The sequence below is a fragment of the Vigna umbellata genome, chromosome 5, assembly GCF_029865625.1.
Source record: "Vigna umbellata cultivar VRB3 chromosome 5, Vumbellata_1.0, whole genome shotgun sequence".
NCBI lineage: Eukaryota > Viridiplantae > Streptophyta > Magnoliopsida > Fabales > Fabaceae > Vigna > Vigna umbellata.
In genome coordinates, this window is record NC_142169.1 from 21,643,672 (window position 1) to 21,663,503 (window position 19,832).

The 19,832-nt window shown below is 29.0% G+C and overlaps 2 protein-coding genes and 1 pseudogene across 2 annotated transcripts; 1 reads left to right on the forward strand and 2 right to left on the reverse strand.

The window, feature by feature from the left end:
* Positions 1-1,442: 1,442 nt before the first annotated feature.
* On the reverse strand, positions 1,443-2,594 carry LOC148197921 (uncharacterized). Its single transcript, XM_088091734.1, has 2 exons — positions 1,820-2,594; positions 1,443-1,712 (listed from the first exon to the last, which is right to left on the reverse strand). Exons 1-2 carry the CDS (start codon positions 2,496-2,498, stop codon positions 1,678-1,680), a joined length of 714 nt encoding a protein of 237 aa, XP_087947860.1. The 5' UTR covers positions 2,499-2,594; the 3' UTR covers positions 1,443-1,677.
* Positions 2,595-9,401: 6,807 nt separating this feature from the next.
* Positions 9,402-10,462, reverse strand: LOC124847713 (putative calcium-binding protein CML35). The gene has a single exon (XM_047325262.2). The coding sequence runs from the start codon at positions 10,323-10,325 to the stop codon at positions 9,681-9,683; it is 645 nt and encodes a 214-aa protein (XP_047181218.1). The 5' UTR covers positions 10,326-10,462; the 3' UTR covers positions 9,402-9,680.
* Positions 10,463-11,498: 1,036 nt separating this feature from the next.
* On the forward strand, positions 11,499-13,974 carry LOC148197922 (uncharacterized; annotated as a pseudogene).
* The last annotated feature ends 5,858 nt before the right edge of the window (positions 13,975-19,832 follow it).

The window sequence follows — 19,832 nt, forward strand, 5'->3', positions numbered from 1 at the left end:
AACTGAACGAGATCCCAGACTTTGTTGGATGCCATAGAATCCATCTCGTCTTTCATGGCATCATACCATAGGTTTGATTCTTTAGAACTCATGGCTTGTGAAAACGTTTCAGGATCATTTTCGGCTCCAATGTTGTAATCCGATTCTTGTAAATACACTTCATAATCACTAGAAACTGCTGGTCTTCTGATTCTAGTAGATCTTCTTAATGTTGTGTCAACATCTTGATGAGAAGCTTGTTGTTCAACTGGTTGTTCAACATTTACTTGTTGCTCCTCGTTAACAACTTGATCTATATTATCATTTTCAGCAATTTGTGGAACATCAATTATTGGTTGTTCAATACGCTTTTGAACTGAAGGAGCGTGAATGACTACCAATCTTTCATTTGATTGAGAGGTTTGAGCTTCATAGTGATCTTTTTCAAGATCAACGTCTTGATTTAAATCACTCCCACTAATCAAGTCATTTTCAAGAAACTTTGCATTTCTTGATTCCACAATCCTAGTGTTATGGTTTGGACAATAGAATCTATACCCTTTGGACTTTTCAGCATATCCAATGAAATACCCACTAATAGTCCTTGGGTCTAGTTTCTTCTCTTGTGGATTATAAATTCTTACTTCAGACGGACATCCCCAAACGCGTACATGTCGCAAACTAGGTTTCCAACCTTTGAATAACTCAAAAGGTGTTTTTAAAACAGCCTTAGTTGGGACCCGATTTACTATATACACAGCCGTCTTAAGTGCTTCAGTCCACAAGAACTGAGGAAGTTTTGAATTACTTCTCATACTTCTCACCATATCCATCAAGGTTCGATTTCTTCTTTCTGCTACACCATTCTGATCTGGAGAGCCAGGCATGGTATATTGGGCAACAATCCCATGTTCTTGAAGAAATCTAGCAAACGGACCAGGTGCTTGTCCATTCTCCGTGTATCTACCGTAGTACTCTCCACCTCTATCTGATCTCACAATCTTAATTTTCTTTCCGCATTGCAATTCTACTTCAACCTTAAAAACTTTAAAGGCATCTAAGGCTTCATCCTTAGAACGAAGTAAATACAGATACATGTATCGTGAGTAATCATCTATAAAGGTGATAAAGTATTTCGGACTACTTGCATCCATATCCGGACAACAAATATCTGTATGAATAATTTCTAGTAAATTTGAACTCCTCTTAGCACCTCTTTTGGACTTGTTAGTTTGCTTACCCTTAATGCAATCCACGCAAGTCTCAAAATCAGTAAAATCCAAAGTACTAAGTACTCCTTCATTTACTAATCGCTTAATTCTCTCAATGGAGATATGTCCCAATCTTCGGTGCCATAAAACAGAAGAATCCTCATTCATAACACATCTTTTTAACCCAGCGGAAACATGCATAGAACTATAGGCAGCATTGTTTTGCAATTTAATAAAGTAAAGACCATCGCATAATTCCCCAAAGCCAATAACCTTGGATTTATTCAATAAAGTAAAACCAGAATCCGTAAAATTAAATGAAAAACCCAAAGGTGCAAGTTGTGAAATAGAAATCAAGTTCTTACTAAAACTGGGAACATAAAAGGTCTTTTCTAAACATAAAACAAATCCACTGCTTAAAACTAAATTGCACGTCCCAATGGCTTCAACATGTGAACTCATCTTGCTTCCTGAATAGATGCATTGTTCACTTCCCATCGGTTTCCTTAGGTTTTCCATACCCTGCAAGGTATTAGAAACATGGATTGTAGAACCAGAATCAATCCACCATGTGTTATGATTAAAACTAGTCAAATTAGATTCATAACAGACAAAAGCAAACAAGTTACCTTTCTTTTCAAGCCAATCCTTAAACTTTTGACATTCCTTCTTCATGTGTCCCTTCTTTTTACAAAAGAAACATCTGGACTCCTTCTTAATAACTGGCTGAGCAGGAATCTTTCCCTTCTTATTAACTTGGTTCTTCTTATTCTTAAATGAAGTAGTCAAGTTCACCTTCTCCCCTTCTTCCATCAATAGCCTTTCTTCTTCTTGAACACACATAGTCAATAATTCATTAATAGACCATTTGTCCTTATGTGTGTTGTAAGAGATTTTAAAGGGAGCATAATGGTGAGGCAAAGTGCACAAAATATAATGCACTAGGAAAGAATCAGACATGGTAACTTCCAAAGCTTTCAGTTGAGCCACAATGTCCCTTATGCGCATGATATGATCACGCACTCCTCTAATTCCAGTGAGCTTTAAGGATGAAAACTGCATTATAAGAGTACTGGCAAGAGATTTGTCAGATGTCGTAAACTGCTCATCAATAGCCTTCAGTAAATCCTTGACATTCTCATACTGATCAACCGAACCCCGGATTCCAGCGGAAATATTGGTTTTTATGAACGTTACGGAGAGACGATTTGACCTCTCCCATTTTTCATAAAGTTCAATGGCATCTGAATTGCTAGTCTCAGTAATACCCGGTGGTTCAGGTTTTCTAATAGCATAATCTATGTCCATCCAGCCTAAATGAAGAAGAACTCTCTCCTTCCAAATCTTATAATTATCTCCTTTCAATTCGGGAATACCACACTTGATATCAGAAAAATTCACAGATTGAGAAACTGCAAATTCAAAATTTTCATGTTCATTATCAAAATTTGAGACTAAAATAAATATCATGTTTTACCAATGTAAAACATGTCTTTACCAATAAGTCTATTAACATAAAACTTGCCTGTGGGCTAAAGTCTTACTCAATTAGACTCATTTAACCTTATGATAAAACTATTAAATTATATCACATTCCTAATTCCTGTGGGAAATTTAAGAATTATAATAAATATTTTATCCTAATTAATTATACAAATGTAAGGAAAATCCTGTGGGTATATTTCATCACATTATATATAATTAATTACAATTAATGTTTCAATAACGTGATCTTTATAATATAATTTAATTAATTAAAGATGCTGTGGCTACTCTCTAATTATTAAAAAATTATATTTATCACTAAACATTAAATTATCTTTAGGTCTTATATTTAATCTAAATATAAGAATTATATTATAAATATATAATATTCAAAAAAAAAAAAAATTTTAAATATTATACTAACACGCACCGAATAAACTTAATAGCGTGTGTAAAACTGGAGCTTATCACAAAAGTAACTAACATATATAATATATATGCAAACGTGCTATACCAAAAAAGCACCGAAAAAGGCAATGCAACTTTCGTACTATATATTATATATATATTAAAAATTATTATACTAATATTTAGTATAATATCCACGCATTACAGTAATATCCACGCATACCACTGGTATATATATTATATATATTATATATTATACGCATAACAGAAAACATTATATATTTATGTGCAGAATGAAAACAAAGCAAAGGAGATAAAACCAGAAGCGTACATACCAGAAGCAAGCAGCGTACCTTCATCACGTATGTGTACAACAGATAAAGAAGAAAAAATAAAAACTGAATATATTTTTCTGAAAGATGCCCAAAATGAAACGCAAAAACAAATGTCGTTTCAATCATCTTCAACCTCCAGTATGGTTCCAACAAGCATGAACCCAATAATATGTGAGGGTTTTAGCATCAAAATTTCACAGAAAATTTCACAGAAAATTTCTTCTTTCTCCAGTTTCAAAACAATTAATAAAATTAAAAACACAATACGCAAAGGAGTGAACCAAACAAGGCAGAGGAAAAATAGCTCTGATACCAAATGATAAAATAGCAGAGTATGAAATTGACCTAAACATGTTATATTAACATCACAGTAACACATTCAGATCAAAAACAGCGGAAGAAAAAAAATGAAAGAATAATGTGCGTACCTCCTGCCATTGCAATTTTGTAAATCTAAACACAAGACAGCTTTGTTTTCTAAACCTTGACTCACTCAAACTCGATGGTGTGTTTTTCTGAATAGAGGAGTAGGCTTAGTGATCAAAACTGAGAGTAACCCATTCCCTTATATAAAGTCTGGCCATCACAGGTTTCCAAAATAAATGGGCTTTACGTTTAAAAATTAATAACTGCTCTATAACCTCTATGCAGTTAAAAGCATAAAAATAATGGCTTAATGGACCACTTTATGTTCCTTAAAAATAGGAACTGAAAATGCTATAATATTTATTTTATATTTAAAATAATGCTAACAGAATGCAGTCGATTTTCGTCACTCGCATAAACGAAGAGATTTGCGCGGATTGTTACGGAAAAGTCATGTGTACCCTCCATTTATTACATGATTTATGTGCAACGTATTTTGATGTATGTGCAACCATTGGTTTTGGTTTTGATTTTACAGGTTTGTAGACTGAGAGGAAGAATGACGTTGTGCGTGTTGATGGCATGAAGAAGCATCTGAATCCACGTGTGTGAGAGCCGAAGAAGATGATGAACAATAGGAAAAGGGTGGCGTAACCTGTTACAGCAAAGTCGTAACCGGTTACAACGCTATGTTCGTTTGGCTGACACATGTGTAATCGATTACGCAAACGGGTAACCAGTTACAGGACTATGGGGGCATTTTATATTATAAGTAGGGGCATTTTGGTAGTCTTTCATTTTTACCAATTAAACTATTTTTTAAATATATCACATCAATCAAATCCTACATTAATTTTCATAAACTTTACTTTCAAATCCACTCTCAATTATCGACAAATCCACTCAAAAAAACAACTACACCCTCAAATCCACCCAAATCATCTCCCTCAAATCATCACCCCAATTAACCCTAAAAAGAACAAAGCCAAATTAATCTTCTTTTGACTGATTTTCTTAATTGATTTAAAACCCATTAATTTCCATTTTAAAAAATATTCTCTAAAATAAAACGTTAAAAAAAGGTAAGTGAAAGTTGGTAATTGCTTATATAGAGTATTTATTTATTTTTATATCAAAATGATTTATAATTATAAAAGAAAACCCATGATAATTACTTGTTTTGTTTTGTGTGCATGGCACCAAACAAAACCTTATCATTAATTCTTCTGAAGATGTGGTACATTGTTTAAAGTGGAATTAAATTGGTAGCGTGAACCTCGAGTTCCAAGAAGTTTCTGCGAAAGTTCCAGTGAATACAAGGAAACCAAAAATAGGACCCACCTACACCTAACAATAACCTCAAAACAAAACAAAATTTATTTTTATATATTTTTATTGCTATATCATTAAATAATTTTCTTTCTCTTTTTATTTTCTCTTTATAAAGTGGAACATAAACAAGTGGAGTTCAACGTCACTCCAAGAACAAGCAAAATAATTACATGTTAGGAAAAAAAATAAAATCTTAAAGAAAAGATAAGAAAAAAATAAATTTTACACAAAAAATAAATTTATACGGAAATAAAAATTAAAAAATAAAATATAAATTAATTTATAGAATTAATTTTTGTTTATTATGATAAACTATTATTTTTCTTCTATAACAGAGTTAACATGAAGTTCAAAAAAGTGTCTTCTTTCTCTGTTAGTCAAATCCGACAACAGACGTATATTCCAACGCCAATCCTAAACCCAACATAACCCACTTACTATTGTTATCTTACCAGGTGTCGTCATTGATGCCACGTGGCCATTTCCATTTGATTTATTGTCCTTTACAATAGTTAAAAAATATATATTATTTTACTAAATTTAAATCTAAGACGATTCGTGAACGAAAAACGAAACTTGTAACCGTTTTTGTTTTTATTTAATGATATTATAGTAATGTAACATTGGAAGAAGACTGGAAATTAACAACCTTAGCAAATCAAGACTAAAATAATGGTATAATAAATTTATGAGTTTTTTTATATTAGATATTTTAAAAGTCAAGTATGTACTACTTCTAGATTTTAAAATAAACAAACTTATCTAACTTCATATTCATTAATAATTATTTGATGATTTTACCTTCACAAAATAAAAATAAAAAAAGTAATTTATTTACATCGTCCTTTATCTAGTATAAGGACAACAATATTAGAAAGAAAGTATTTGAAATTTATTTATGTTTAAATTATTTCTTCACTGTTTGAATCTATGACCAATTTCTTTAAGATGGTTCTAACACATTGTTAAAAAATTATTTAATTAAAACAACTTCAATGAAAATATATCTCTAATTTTTCCACTATTTTTTGTATTTTTTTAATATATATTTACTTTTGATTATTTCCTTTCTTAAATTTGCGTGTAGTTTGAGTTTTTTTCCTTACAAAAAAGAAGAGTAGTAGATTTTCTTAATTTACATAAGACTTTTATACGTGTGAAAACGGAAATTATTTATGCAATTGGTGTTCCAATCAAACAAATTTCCAAATTTGGTACAATGAATAATTTTTTATTGATATAAAGTGTATTATTTACATGTGAATGAACCTTCAAAAAGTCAATCTTCAAGTTGTGAATCTATGAGCCATAGAGTGGATTTTGTGTTGAACCTCAAATTCAGTGTGTTGTAGAAAACCGTCATAATGATTAATTGTATACTTTAATAATTAATTTTATACCTTCAAATATAACTTAAACGAAAACACTAAAATATTTTTATATAAGAGTTGATTATTACCATTGTTTTGGTACAATGAAAGGAGACTACTTATTGATTTGCATGTTTAAAGTTATAAATATGAAACAAAAAAGTAACATAAATAAGAGATAATTATCACACATTGAAAAATATAAAACAATAACAATTTATTATGATGAATGTAATTCACCTATCACGTGACTAGTGTAACACATATATCAATTTAGTTTTAATTGACATAGTAAAAATTTATTAATATAAAAGAAATAAATTTTACTTTGTCAAGTGTAAGTAGTTATCATAAAAAATTGAAAAAGTAACATATCTTTGACATTGTTAGTACTAATATAATGAAAAAGATATAATTGAATTAATTTTTCAAAAGAATTAATTGAATAAAATAAAATAAAACAAGGAGTTTGCTTGAATTATTTCAACAAAAATTATGAACAAAAGAGTAAGTTAAACTTTTTTTTATGTTATATCAATCAAGCCAAAAACTACATCAAATATTATAAAAATGTTTGTGTAATTTTAGAAAATTTCATTTTCATCTATTCAGTTGTCCAATTTTTTTTCTTATCAATCAAATAGACATAACTTCATATCACCAGTGAATTTCATATATATCAAAATTTTGTTACATTAATTTTCGAAATATTAAATAATTGTACAACTTCTTAAAAAACTTTTAAAGAATACATGTTAAAACTTGGTTTTGTTGCCCCCCAACAATACTAAGAAATACTTTTTCAGTCCCTTTTTTCAACTACTTTACATTTACAAGTGATAAATGGTTGAACAACTCTTATGAATTTTATACACCTCTCTTTCAATATCTTTTAAGATGGTATCTAAAAAGTATTGAATGTACTTATTTGTTCTTTTAGAATAAATATAACATCTCAAATGTGATATTTTTCTACAAAGTTATATTCATTTGAGTTTATAAATACATTCAGACATGACTTATACCAAATCTAAATAAATCAATCTTTAAGCATTATGAGTAAATCTTCTTTAATAAGAACATTCCTTAATATTTTGAATCGTATGTTTGTATTATATAAATTTTATGACAAAATCACAAGTTGAAAATACATTTTGCATTGAATATTAAGAGTGAAAGACATATAATCTTGACACATTTACGATCATACATGAGTTCCATTTATTGTCCTAAATAATTTTAAAGAGTAATGATATCTTGTAACTTCAGAAAAAATATATATGCATCTTAATTAACGTGAGTTTGTGATAATATTATTATAAAATAAAAATAGTATATATTATTATTATTGAAGATATAATGTTGCAAATAGGTTATTGATGGTTTGTGATAATATTATTGTAAAGTAAAAATAAAACTATTATTATTGAAAATATAAAATTGTATTATATAAATTGAACTAATTTTTTTTTCTAATTTAATCATTGCATTCAATATATTATGAGAGTGTCTAATAATCATTTATACCCATTGAAAAAAAGAATGGAAAAATTTGACTCTTTATATTATATTATGTTCAATTATGTACAAAAGTTTTGTAACTTATTTTTATTTGTATAAACTAATAAATATGTGGTATCATGCTATAAAATGGCTTGAGGTATGACATTATGTACTTAAATAAAACACATAGTGCAATCAATTAATTATACATAATAAATTAGGTAATGTATTTTAAACATAATTGATCATACTCATGGAAATTATGGATTGCAACTTCATTATGATATCTTGCAATACTTTTCAACAATGCAACACATTTCAACCATGCACATATCAATATTGTTGAAAAAAGAAGCAAGATTTTTGGAGCAAGGAAAGGAACTCACAAACCTAGAAGCACGCAAATGAAACAAGCTAACTTAAAGCAAATGTGAAAGAAAAAACAATGATTTTTGGGACATTGCAACAGTAGAATGAAAAATAAAAGTAAAATCATAAAACCAAAAGTTCCAACTTCCAACAATTCAAATTCAATGTCATGTCCCTTCAAATAAAAAGGGTCATGCCATCTTTTCTTTATGTTCGTACTATTCATAGGAAAACAATTATTTTCTTTATGTTCGTACTATTTGTAGGAAAACAATTAGACTTCGAGGGAGCTTCGTTTAAGACTTGTTATTTTGAGGGAATTTGAGGGAGTGAATTTGAGAGAATTTGAAGATAAATTTTTTTGTCGTTTACTTTAGTGAATTTAGAGGTAAATGAGAGTGAATTTGAAATTTTTTTTTTTTAATTTGTCACGTCAATACAATTCTATACTAATTCTCACAAATTTTATTTTCAAATTCACTCTCATTTACTTTCAAATTCATTCAAATAAACGACAACAAAAATTATCTTTAAATTCTCTCAAATTTCCTCAAATTCACTCTCTCAAATCTAATAGTTAAGAAAAAATAAATTGAACATGATTTTCTTTTTCACCGTAAGATTTCTGTTAACTTAAAAAACTATTGCATTGTAGTGGTTTCCACAAGTTATAATACCAATATCGCCAACAGTTCTCTAGTTTTTGGTTCAATGAATTTGGAAAATCCAAGAAAGAAAAAATAGTCACAAACACTACTAAAAGCATATTATACATTAAAAAAAAGTCTTTTAGACGAAATTTACTTTTAAAAGTTCAACATGGCAGAATAGTTTGCATTCCCTAACATATAAAAATTACAGTTTATCCTTTAATTAAATTGTATATGTGTAGCTTAACCCATTTTTCCTCACTAGCATCTAAGTATAAATAATACAGTATAATTAAAATATACAATTCTAATCTGACTATCTTTCATAATCAAATTTGATGATCTTATAAAAGAAAGAAACATTATTCCATTCTACACTGGTTAGGATACATGTTGCAAGCATCCAATCAATGTGCCATATATTATTCCATAACTTTACGAGCTTAAGCCACGTATAATATAGATATTATTCCACATTAAACTCTGCCGAGTGAATGGCACTTTACCTTTGAAAAAATTATTAATTATACACCCAAATAATAAAACCAACAAACACAAGAATAACGGAAAAAAAAATGAAAAAGTTGCCTTCGTTCTTATATATATTTTCAATTTTTTTATAACATGATTATGATCTTCATCTGACATGTCCCATCATCACAATCACAACCATCACCGATGCAGTTCCATCATACGAGAGAAGTCCTCAAAACACACGAATCCGTCCCCTTTCCTGTCCACACCCTCTATCATGCGCCGGCACTCCTCTAATGTGCACCGCTCATCGCCTATCGCTCTGAACACCCGAAGCAACTCCTCTGCCGAGATCCTACCGTCACGATCCGTGTCGAACACTGCGAAGGCCTCCTTAAGTTCCTCCGGATCCGACCCGGACTCTGGACCCGACCCGATGTGGTTCATGAGAGCCTCCACTGTGATGCAGCCTCCGGTGTCTCCCTCGACCTCACTGAGCATGAGCGCTACGTCAGACGCGCCTAGGCGCGTGAGAATTGCCTCGAGGTCCTGGCGTGAAACGACACCATCGTTGTCTCGGTCGATTAGGCGGAAGGCCTGGGCGAGGTCCCACCGAACGTCGACAGTGACGTCGGACCAGTCACCGGAGGCGCCAGGGAGGACGCTGGTGGGAGTGAGAGAGCCGGCGGCGCTGGGTGCGGTGGTCTTGTGGACGGAGTCATCGGAGGAGGAGGATCCGAAAGAGAGTGGGTCGGATCGGGATAAAGACCGGTCCTTTTTGGAGCGGAAGAGGTGTTTGGGACTGAGTTTGAGGTTTTTGGGATTGATGCTAATGAGCTTCATTGTTGGTGGTTGAAGAGAATGGAGAAGAAGAAGTGAAGAAGAGAATAAAAAATGTGGAAGAAGAAGGGGAAGAGAAAAGTAAAGGGTGGGGGTTGAGAGGAAAGAGTGGGGAAGGTGGTGGGATTAAATGGAGGCGCCATGAGAGGGCCATTCCTCACTCTTGGGTAGCTTCCACGAAGTTTCCTACAAATCATGCTGTCATTTTAAAAGAACATGCCTATTTATATTTCTTATTTTCCTTAACTATATATTTTAATCATGATATCTTCTTACTTTCCCATGCTACCTAAATATCGAGTTAACCCCTCCCATCTAAACTTCTTTTCAACCCCATCTTCGTAAATATCTTTAATCAAAAGTATTCATTCAAATTTAAAATGTTTACCATCAATTATAAATACTTAGAAAAAATTAAATTTATAGCATAATAAGATAACAGGAATAATATATATATATATATATATATATATATATATATATATATATATATATATATATATATATATATATATATATATATTTATTGGACAGTCTAGAATAATCCTATGTTGGTAATAACTTAATTCTGCAATCCTCTAAATCAATTATTGAGGACCTTACAGAACCACTTATGTCCAGGAATGAGTTATATTGATGTATTAAGAGATAAGTTTTATACTGATTTGCCTAGTTTATTATACCATGACCTTTATGTTTTTGCAGGGGCGGATGTTGGTTATGATAGGGCAGTCATAACTCCCCCAAAGTTTTCTTATTTTATTTTTTATATATTTTTTAAAGTTACGTTTATATATTATTATATTATTTATATTAAGTTTAAAAAAGTTTTTTTTTTTTCATTGTTTCAAGTTTCTCTTACAAGTTTTTTTAAAACTCAATATGGTATTGACTCTCTTTCTCAGATTCTTTTTTTACTTTACAAGTGTGAAAATAAATGATAGAAATCAAAGGTAACAAAACTGCTTAACGATCTCGAAAATTTGCAATTATCTTTTCATTTATTTGAAATTTGTTGAATGTTACTTGCATTACAGGTAGCTTAATTGTTCTAGTTGAACTTAAATTGTTATAAATTGTTGTTTTCTCCTCGTGGTATATAACAAGGTAGTGTAAGGTGTTTTCCTTAAATGAAATGAAATGGTTAGTGTTTTAATGATTTATTTAACGCATGAAATGGTGTTTGCTCGCATAGCTAAGGTTGTAGCTTTAACGTTGTTATGAATATTTGTTTTGGTTGAATTAAAATCATTTTATTATTATGTTGTTGTGTTTGTGATGTGTAATCTATGGTTGGATATTGAACTGATGATAATATTCTTAGTTGATTATGCTATTTTTGTTATTATTTTTATATGACTATTATAGTTCAGTAATAAAGTCTTTCTAATGTCTTTTTGCATATTTCAACTTACACTAATGTTATTTGATAGTTGCATAAGTTTACATTAACTCACGATTAATTTGTATTTGTTTACAGAGTGCTTAAAAAAATAATTATAGACGAGTTTTAATGTTTTAATGCTATTTGATAGTTGAGAAATAGAAACTTTAAATGCATTTGTTTACAATGGTTTAACAAATTTAATTACGGTAATTGTTTTTTCTCCAAAAACACAAAAATTACTCGTTGTCTTCATTTTTAAAGTTTTGAATTTATAGTGTTGCTTATTTAATTAAAGTGGTGTGAATTTTGTTACGTTTTGTAATGTGATAATTGTGATTTGTGAAAATATATTTTATCTTTTCCTAAATAGGTGAGAGGTGATAATTTTATATTAGAAAAATTATAATAAAGAGTAAAAGAATTGATTCTCTTTTCAACAGGAAGGCTTGTGACGAAGATGAAAAAAAATACATCTACATCATGAGAAATTTCATGAGAATCCAATAATAGAAGAAAATGAAAAATAACTCCCTAAAACTATTAGAAAGTAGGTTTTTAAGCCTAACCCCCTTCACGCCGAGGTATAGACATCTCGTGCGTGTTAGTAGAAATTAGGTGGTCCGATAACGGCCCGATAGCGGGTGGAATAGAAGAATATAATGTCTACTTAGGACTCGCTAGGATAGACTCTATGGCTCTGATACCATGTTAGAAGGTGGGTTGAAGCCTAACTCAACCCCACAAAATCGGCTTGTAAGGTGAGGTTTGCATCTCACTTATATTATAATTTGGCTTTATCTCTAGTCGATGTGGGACTTCCAACACACCCCCTTCACGCCGAGGTATAGACATCTCGTGCGTGATAGTAAAAATTGGGTGGTCCGATAACGGCCCGATAGCGGGTGGAATAGAAGAATAGAATGCCCACTTAGAACTCGCTAGGATAGACTCCAACTATGAATCTGATACCATATTAGTAAGTGGGTTTTTAAACCTAACTCAACCCCACAAAACCGGCTTGTAAGGTGAGGTTTGTACTTCACTTATATATTATAATTTGGCCTTATCTCTAGTCGATGTGGGACTTCCAACAAAAACTCTTGGAGTTATATATAATGAATTTTGAAAATTCTTTAGAACATGATCTAGGCAATCGTCCTCAAATTTGGTAGTACCGACAAAATCAAATTGATGAGATACGAAGAGTTTATCTAAAATGGGGTCCATATCAAATGCATCTAAAAATTATTCATGGTTTGGTAAAGATGATCATTCAAGAAGATTTGAATATGCTTCGTTTAGCTTATTTCCTCCATGTTAGAGTATTCAACATTAAAAAATGTTGTATATTTTACTTTGCTATCTTTTTAGTACAAAATCAAATGAGTGTCTTGGTTCATATGTTTTAATTGTTACGAGTAATTAAATTTGAATTCTAAAAGGAAATGAGTTGTTTGTCATCAACATGTTTTAACTTTGTTGAGTGTTTTTTTATAGGTTTTAAAAGTTGGAGGAAAGTTAATAATGGAAAAAAAGTTGTGCTTTTGTTAAACACATAGGGAAGAATCCTTGCTCACCCCACAATATTGCACCGAGAGCTTGTCAAGACTTGTTAAATCAAAATTGTCATATCAGTAATGTTTTGGAAATGCAAAGCTCAAATCAAATTGTGAAGAATCGATTGTGTCTCAAGACTTCAATTGAAACAATTCGCTTTTTATCACTTCAAGCTTATGCTTTTAGAGGTAATGATGAAACTACTGAATCGAAGAATCAAGGTAATTTTCTTGAGATGATAAAACTCATAGCTTCATACAATGATGAAGTTGCAAAAGTTGTGTTGGAAAATGCTCCATATAATTCCAAATATACTTCGTATAAAATTCAAAAGGAGTTATTGAATATTCTTTCTAATAAAGTGAAAAACCATATTTGTGAGAAAGTCAGGAATTCCATGTTTTGTATAATTGTTGATGAAGTTCATGATGAATCCAAAAAGAGAAAATGGCTCTCTTTTTTAGATTCGTTGATAAAATTTGTTAACAAGAGCGATTTTTTTTATATTGTGCATGTTAAAGACATTATAGTATTAACTTTGAAGAATAAATTGTGTGTTGTATTTGCTCAACATAATCTTAATGTTTATATATTCGTGATCAAGGGTATAATGGTGCTAGCAATATGAGAGGAGAATTAAATGGATTACAAGCATTATTCCTCAATTATTTTGCTCATAGGTTACAAATTGTGTTGGTTGATGCATGAAGAGAAGTTATTCCAATTCATGAATTATTTTCAAATTTAACTTTTATTTTCAATATTGTTTACTGTCATGATGAGTTATAGGCTACCAAGTTAGATAAAATTGCATATTTGATAGATATTGATGGGCTTGGAAATGGTAAAGGGGAAAATCAAATTGATACTTTAAAACGAGTTGGGGATACCTATTGGAGCTCCCATTTTTCTTCTATTTGTAGCTTGATAAATATGTATGATACACCTTGTTCAATTCTAGAAAAAGCTATTGTTGATAAATCTACTTATTCTCAACAAGGTGATGCTAATAATGCTTACAAAAGCTTGACCTCATTTGAGTTTATATTGATCATGTATTTGATGACAGAAACTATGGACATAACAAATGTTCATTGTCAAGCATTACAACAACAATATTAGGATATAGTTAATGTTACACATTTAGTTTGTTCTACAGAAGCACTTATTCAAAACTTAAGAGAAAATGGTTGGTATGAGTGATTTTGTAGAACAAACTAAATATGTAACATTGGGATACGTGATGAGTATATATTTATACCATCTTTTAGCCTTTTTTTGGTTTTGTACTTTAAAAGAATATTTTAATTAAGATTTGTTGTAATTGGATTTATTGAGCATGAGATACAAAAATATGTTAAAAGTAGCTTTTTATTTGCATAAAATTTCTTTGGATATTTTGAAGTGTTAGTGTAGCTACAATTAAGTTAAGTTCATGGAGGTGTAAAAATAAATTGGTTAAAGTTTCAGGACACCTTAAAAACAAAACAAAAAGTAGCAAATAATCAAAATCACAAGAAGTTAAGTCAAACATTACATGAAGAAGGTAAGAAAGACATGAAAAAGTCGAGAAATTTGACTAAGTTAAGAAGAGAGAACGATCAATAAAAAATGAATTTCTCTATTTCTTTTTTTCTAAAAAAAATTTCAATAATTGATAAATATTTGTCATAAAAAATAATTTAAGAAAAATATATCTTTAAATATTTTTAAATAATGATCTTATTTAACTATATAAATAAATATAAAAAAAAAAGAAACTAACCTAAGAAAGCTATAAAACTAGGTAGATTGAAAGTTTAGGATTTGAAAATCTTTCTTATTTTCTAACTTAAGATTTTTATAGTCTAACCTAAGAAAGAAACCTATTAACTCGAAAAATTATTTACAATAGGTCACATTAACTGCCAAGTAGAAGTTAAATGTAGTTCACATGCTTGTCACATTGAGGTGCTGCCAAATCCAGCTTCCTTTGCAAGCCACGTTGAGATGTAGGTGCTAGTTTCTTCCAATTGATTTGTAATTGAGCTTGTTATTAATTGAATGCACTTTCACAACATTGAAATTTACAAGTTGGAAGTGAACTATATAACCAATAAAAGGACCTAAAATTCACAAGTTAGATCGTTGAAATGCACATTAAAAATTAAATTCTACATTGACTTGGACTAATCCAATAATTAAAACAAAATTGAGTAAAAAACAAACTAAAATCTACTCTAGAATTAAAAATCAAATCTGAATTTTATTATTTACAAGACTAGAAATTAACCAAAACAAAAACTAAAAAAATAATAATGAAAAAACTCTATTATCACAAATTTGTAAACGAAAGAATTTAACTCTAAAAATCAAATTTATTTTAAAAGTAAGAAATTAAAATTAGATAATGCCAAAAACACCACAAAATAGAGACTTTAACACTATACGATATTAATTTCATGAAAAATGTGAATGGGAAGAACATTTTCATCAAGCAATATGTTTTGAACATTGTTTTTAAGTAATAAGCTAATACTATTAAATTTCTGATAACCAAAATCATTTTTCTATATATGAAGCTCTATCTTTGTAAAATTCAATTTTAATTAAAAAATTATAGCTAAATGTTATGATGCAGAAAAATAATTAGTACGCAAGAGTGAGTGAGTGTCTGATAAATAGGTGGCTAGGGTTTGTTGAAAATGGTGCATGTGTGTGGGTGTGGATATTTAATGGGGTTGAGTGGGTTTGGTTGGGTACTTCTATTGGGTTTGTTCTACCTTGGGGTGATCAAAAGTTAGAAGAATTTAGGGAAAGTTGCTTTCTTATCGTAAAAAGGACACTTTCTCCCATGAATCTTCTACTTTTCAAACGTGCTTTTCTTTGACACTAAACTTGATTAGGAAAAAGTACTTTACAAAACGGAGGGAATGTATTTTCCTTTTATTGAGAAAAAGGAAAATAAAAGTTTACTTTCTTTGAGAAATTCCTCTTCTTATATCTCTTCTACAATTTTCTCATTATTTATTTTCTTTTTATTCATATTATAATGACATAATGCTGATATTGGAATAAAACAAAATATTATACTTGATAACATCTGCGTATTATCATCTTATAATTTATTGTTAATTAAAATATCTTAAATATATATAAAATTCATTTTATCTATGAATTTTAAAATATTATATATATAAAAGATAGAAAAATATCTTTTTCCTTTTTTTCTTTAACTCTAGTTTTAATCTTATGATTTTACGTGTAAGAATTAAAAAATAGAGTAAGAAAGATGATAGATGTTTTAAAATTATGAGACTAAATGTTTTAAAGTTAAATAATTCAATAAAATAAATAAAATTTTTTAAATACAAATCATCTCTCTAAAACTCTTTTTCTTAACTTTCTCTCGCTTTTCTATAAAAAATTCTAACTCCTCGGTCAACTGTTTGACGATCAGGAAGTTCCTAGTAGATTATGGCAGAATAATCTCCACTTTTATCCGATCAATTTTTAGAAGAGCAAGTAACTTTCGACTCGTTTTTCTCTTTCGTTCTTAATTTGAAATCAAGCGAAGTGGTTCTTCATCACATGTATCTTATTTATTCTTTCCCTAGATTTACGGTAATCTAAGATCCTAAGGACTCATTCCGTTATCAATTCGATGTTTTGTAGACGTTTCTAGAGTTTCTTGAACTCTAAGCAAATGTTCAATGTTTGTAGAACTCTGTTGTTTGGTGTAAGGTAAGAGAAACTAGATGTGTAACTTTAATTTAGGTTGTGTGAGATTGGTAATTGGTAATATGTGAAATTGATGTAGTTCATGATTTTGTTATTTTGTGAATACTAGTTTAATTAAAAAGGGTATAATTGATTATTTGAGAAGTGGTTTCTATTGGAAATGTGTTTTGGATGTTATTGTTGTCATGAATGGCCTTTAATGTCACTCCTCATACGTTGGATTACACAATATATAAAGTAAAAAATTGATCGGTGGCATTTTGGTAAATAAGTTGGTCTCAACGACATCGATTTATGGGATCCGACGTCATGACTCTAATTCTTTTCTTAGTTGAGTTAGACTTATATAAGTAAAAATGAAAACAAAGAAGACCAATATATATATATATATATATATATATATATATATATATATATATATAAAGTTAAAAAATTTAAGACTTTAAGGAAACAATTGTTTAAAAAAGTAAAAAAAATATTTAACTTTTATTTATGATTTCTAAAATTTAACTTAAGAACACAATCAACTTTAAAACTTGTACTTTAATATTCATAGAATAAGATAAAGTTTTCTCAGTATTTCTACTTTTAAGATTCGATTAATTAATTAATAAATAAAATTTATTAAAGTTCAAAATAAAACATATTATAAATCAAGTACAAATATAATAATTTTATTGGTTTTAAAAATACTTTTAATTTCTTAATAAATATCTAAAGACACTACTTAACGCTCTTTTTTATTTAACTTTTTTTCCCTGTCTGAGCTTTTTACTTTGTACTTTCTCTTTTTCTTTGTTCGAAAACTTTTTTTTTTTCATATTTTTGTAATATGAATTTGTTATAAATTATAAATTAATGCATACATGTTTACATAGTAATTAGATAGAAATAATTTGTAAAGTATATATGTTGGTTCAATGAACATTAAGTATATTTTTTACAAGATTACTTATATTTATAGTCAGCAGTAAATTTATTTTCCAACTTATTTTTATAAGTTGTAATAAACAACATTTAAATAATTTTTTCATTTAATAATCAAATATTTTATTGATTATATTTTCAATTTTTCTTACGGTACTAATATTTTGAGTGGGATGAGTCTAAAATTTCCGTATAAATATATAAATGTAAAACACTAAATAAATATTACGTAAAACATGCTGACATGTTTTTATTTCATTTTATTGGTTATAATAAAAATTATAATGAAATAAACAAAAATAATAAAATTTAACAATATGGATAGGAAATTTTTCATTGTTTTTTATATTTAAATTTTGGAATTATTACATTTTTAATATATATTTAACTTTTTTATTATATGTACATGAACATAATTATTATGAATCAAAGTTGGATTATTATGTATAAATTTATTGAAGTTAGTATTCAACTTTTTGGAAACAATTGATCTCAAAATAATATATGCAAACATGGATATTTGATGGATATGTATTAGTGAATGTAATATTTTATGAAGATTTACTTAATTACTTAATTAATAGAGTTAGGACACAATTGTATTTTGTATCAAAACTTTCTCTAATATGCCCATTTATATTTTTCTTATTATAAAAGAATTACATTTTTTGTGTAATCAATATAGTAAATATATTTTTTAATATTACTTGAAAATGCATCGTATTAAATAACTACAAGAACTAGGTAAATTAAACAACAAAAGAAGTATGAATTTTATATTTTTCATGCCACTATTAAATATCTCTTTGGCTCCTCGAGATTGTCTTGTGTTTTTTAAAATTTCATTTTTCTCCTTTCGGCAATTTCAAACAATTAACTAAACTGGATCGTATTTGATATGCACATGAAAGATAGAATAAAGTACTTGAAAAATAAGGATCAGTTTGGCTTCTTCGTCATTTTTAATCATTGGGAGACATATTCTAAGCACTAAACTATGGGAAATAAGAAAGGCAGAGAGAATATGTTGGTTACATATCCAAGTTGATAACATATTTTTAGCATTGAACTTTGTGCACCGAACATACGATTTTTAAAATATTTTTTAATTGAATAAAAAATATGTCTAGTTTACTCTATGACTTTGAATTCCTCTATTTACTATTATTTTTACCGATAGTATAATCATTAAAACATATTATATGTTGTGAAAAAAGAAAACAGTTTACACACATATAAATTATGTTTATGACTCATAATATACAGAAGGATTGCATACACATATAATTCAATTGATTTTCCGTTTAACCTTTTTGTTTTAAGATACATAAAATACCTTTGGGTGTATATTTCAAAGGCTATATGCATATGATTAGGGTTGGGTATTCGTGATTTTTGGTTCAGTTTTTTTACAAAGAAAAGTCACTTGAATGTCCGAACTAATATTTAGAGTTGGTTTTATTATAAATAATATTTAGTTACTTAACTTTATTTATTTTTTATAAATTTTATAATTATAAAATTATTAAATATTTTATAGCAAAACTTTCGCACCTTCTCTGCAACCATTTTTCTCTCTCGGACAACCATTTTCCCACACCGTCATCGCTGTTGTTGATGAGCGTAACCGCTGTCGTGGGAGAACGTCATCGTTGTTGTTGTTGTTGTTGTTAGAGAACCATGCAGAGCAATGTTGCCAACATTATGATCGCGTGTTGTGCTGTTGAAAATGAAGAAAATATGGATGCTAAAAAACTGAGGATTTTTCCCAATTTTAGGGTTTCTAAAACAATTGGAAAACCTAAGTTTAGTCTTTTATTTTGGTTTTAGAATGAATTGGATTGTTGTTTTGGTTTAAGAATGAAGAGAGTTTGATAAAAAATTGAAAATATGATGAAACAGAAGAAGGGAAAAGAGAA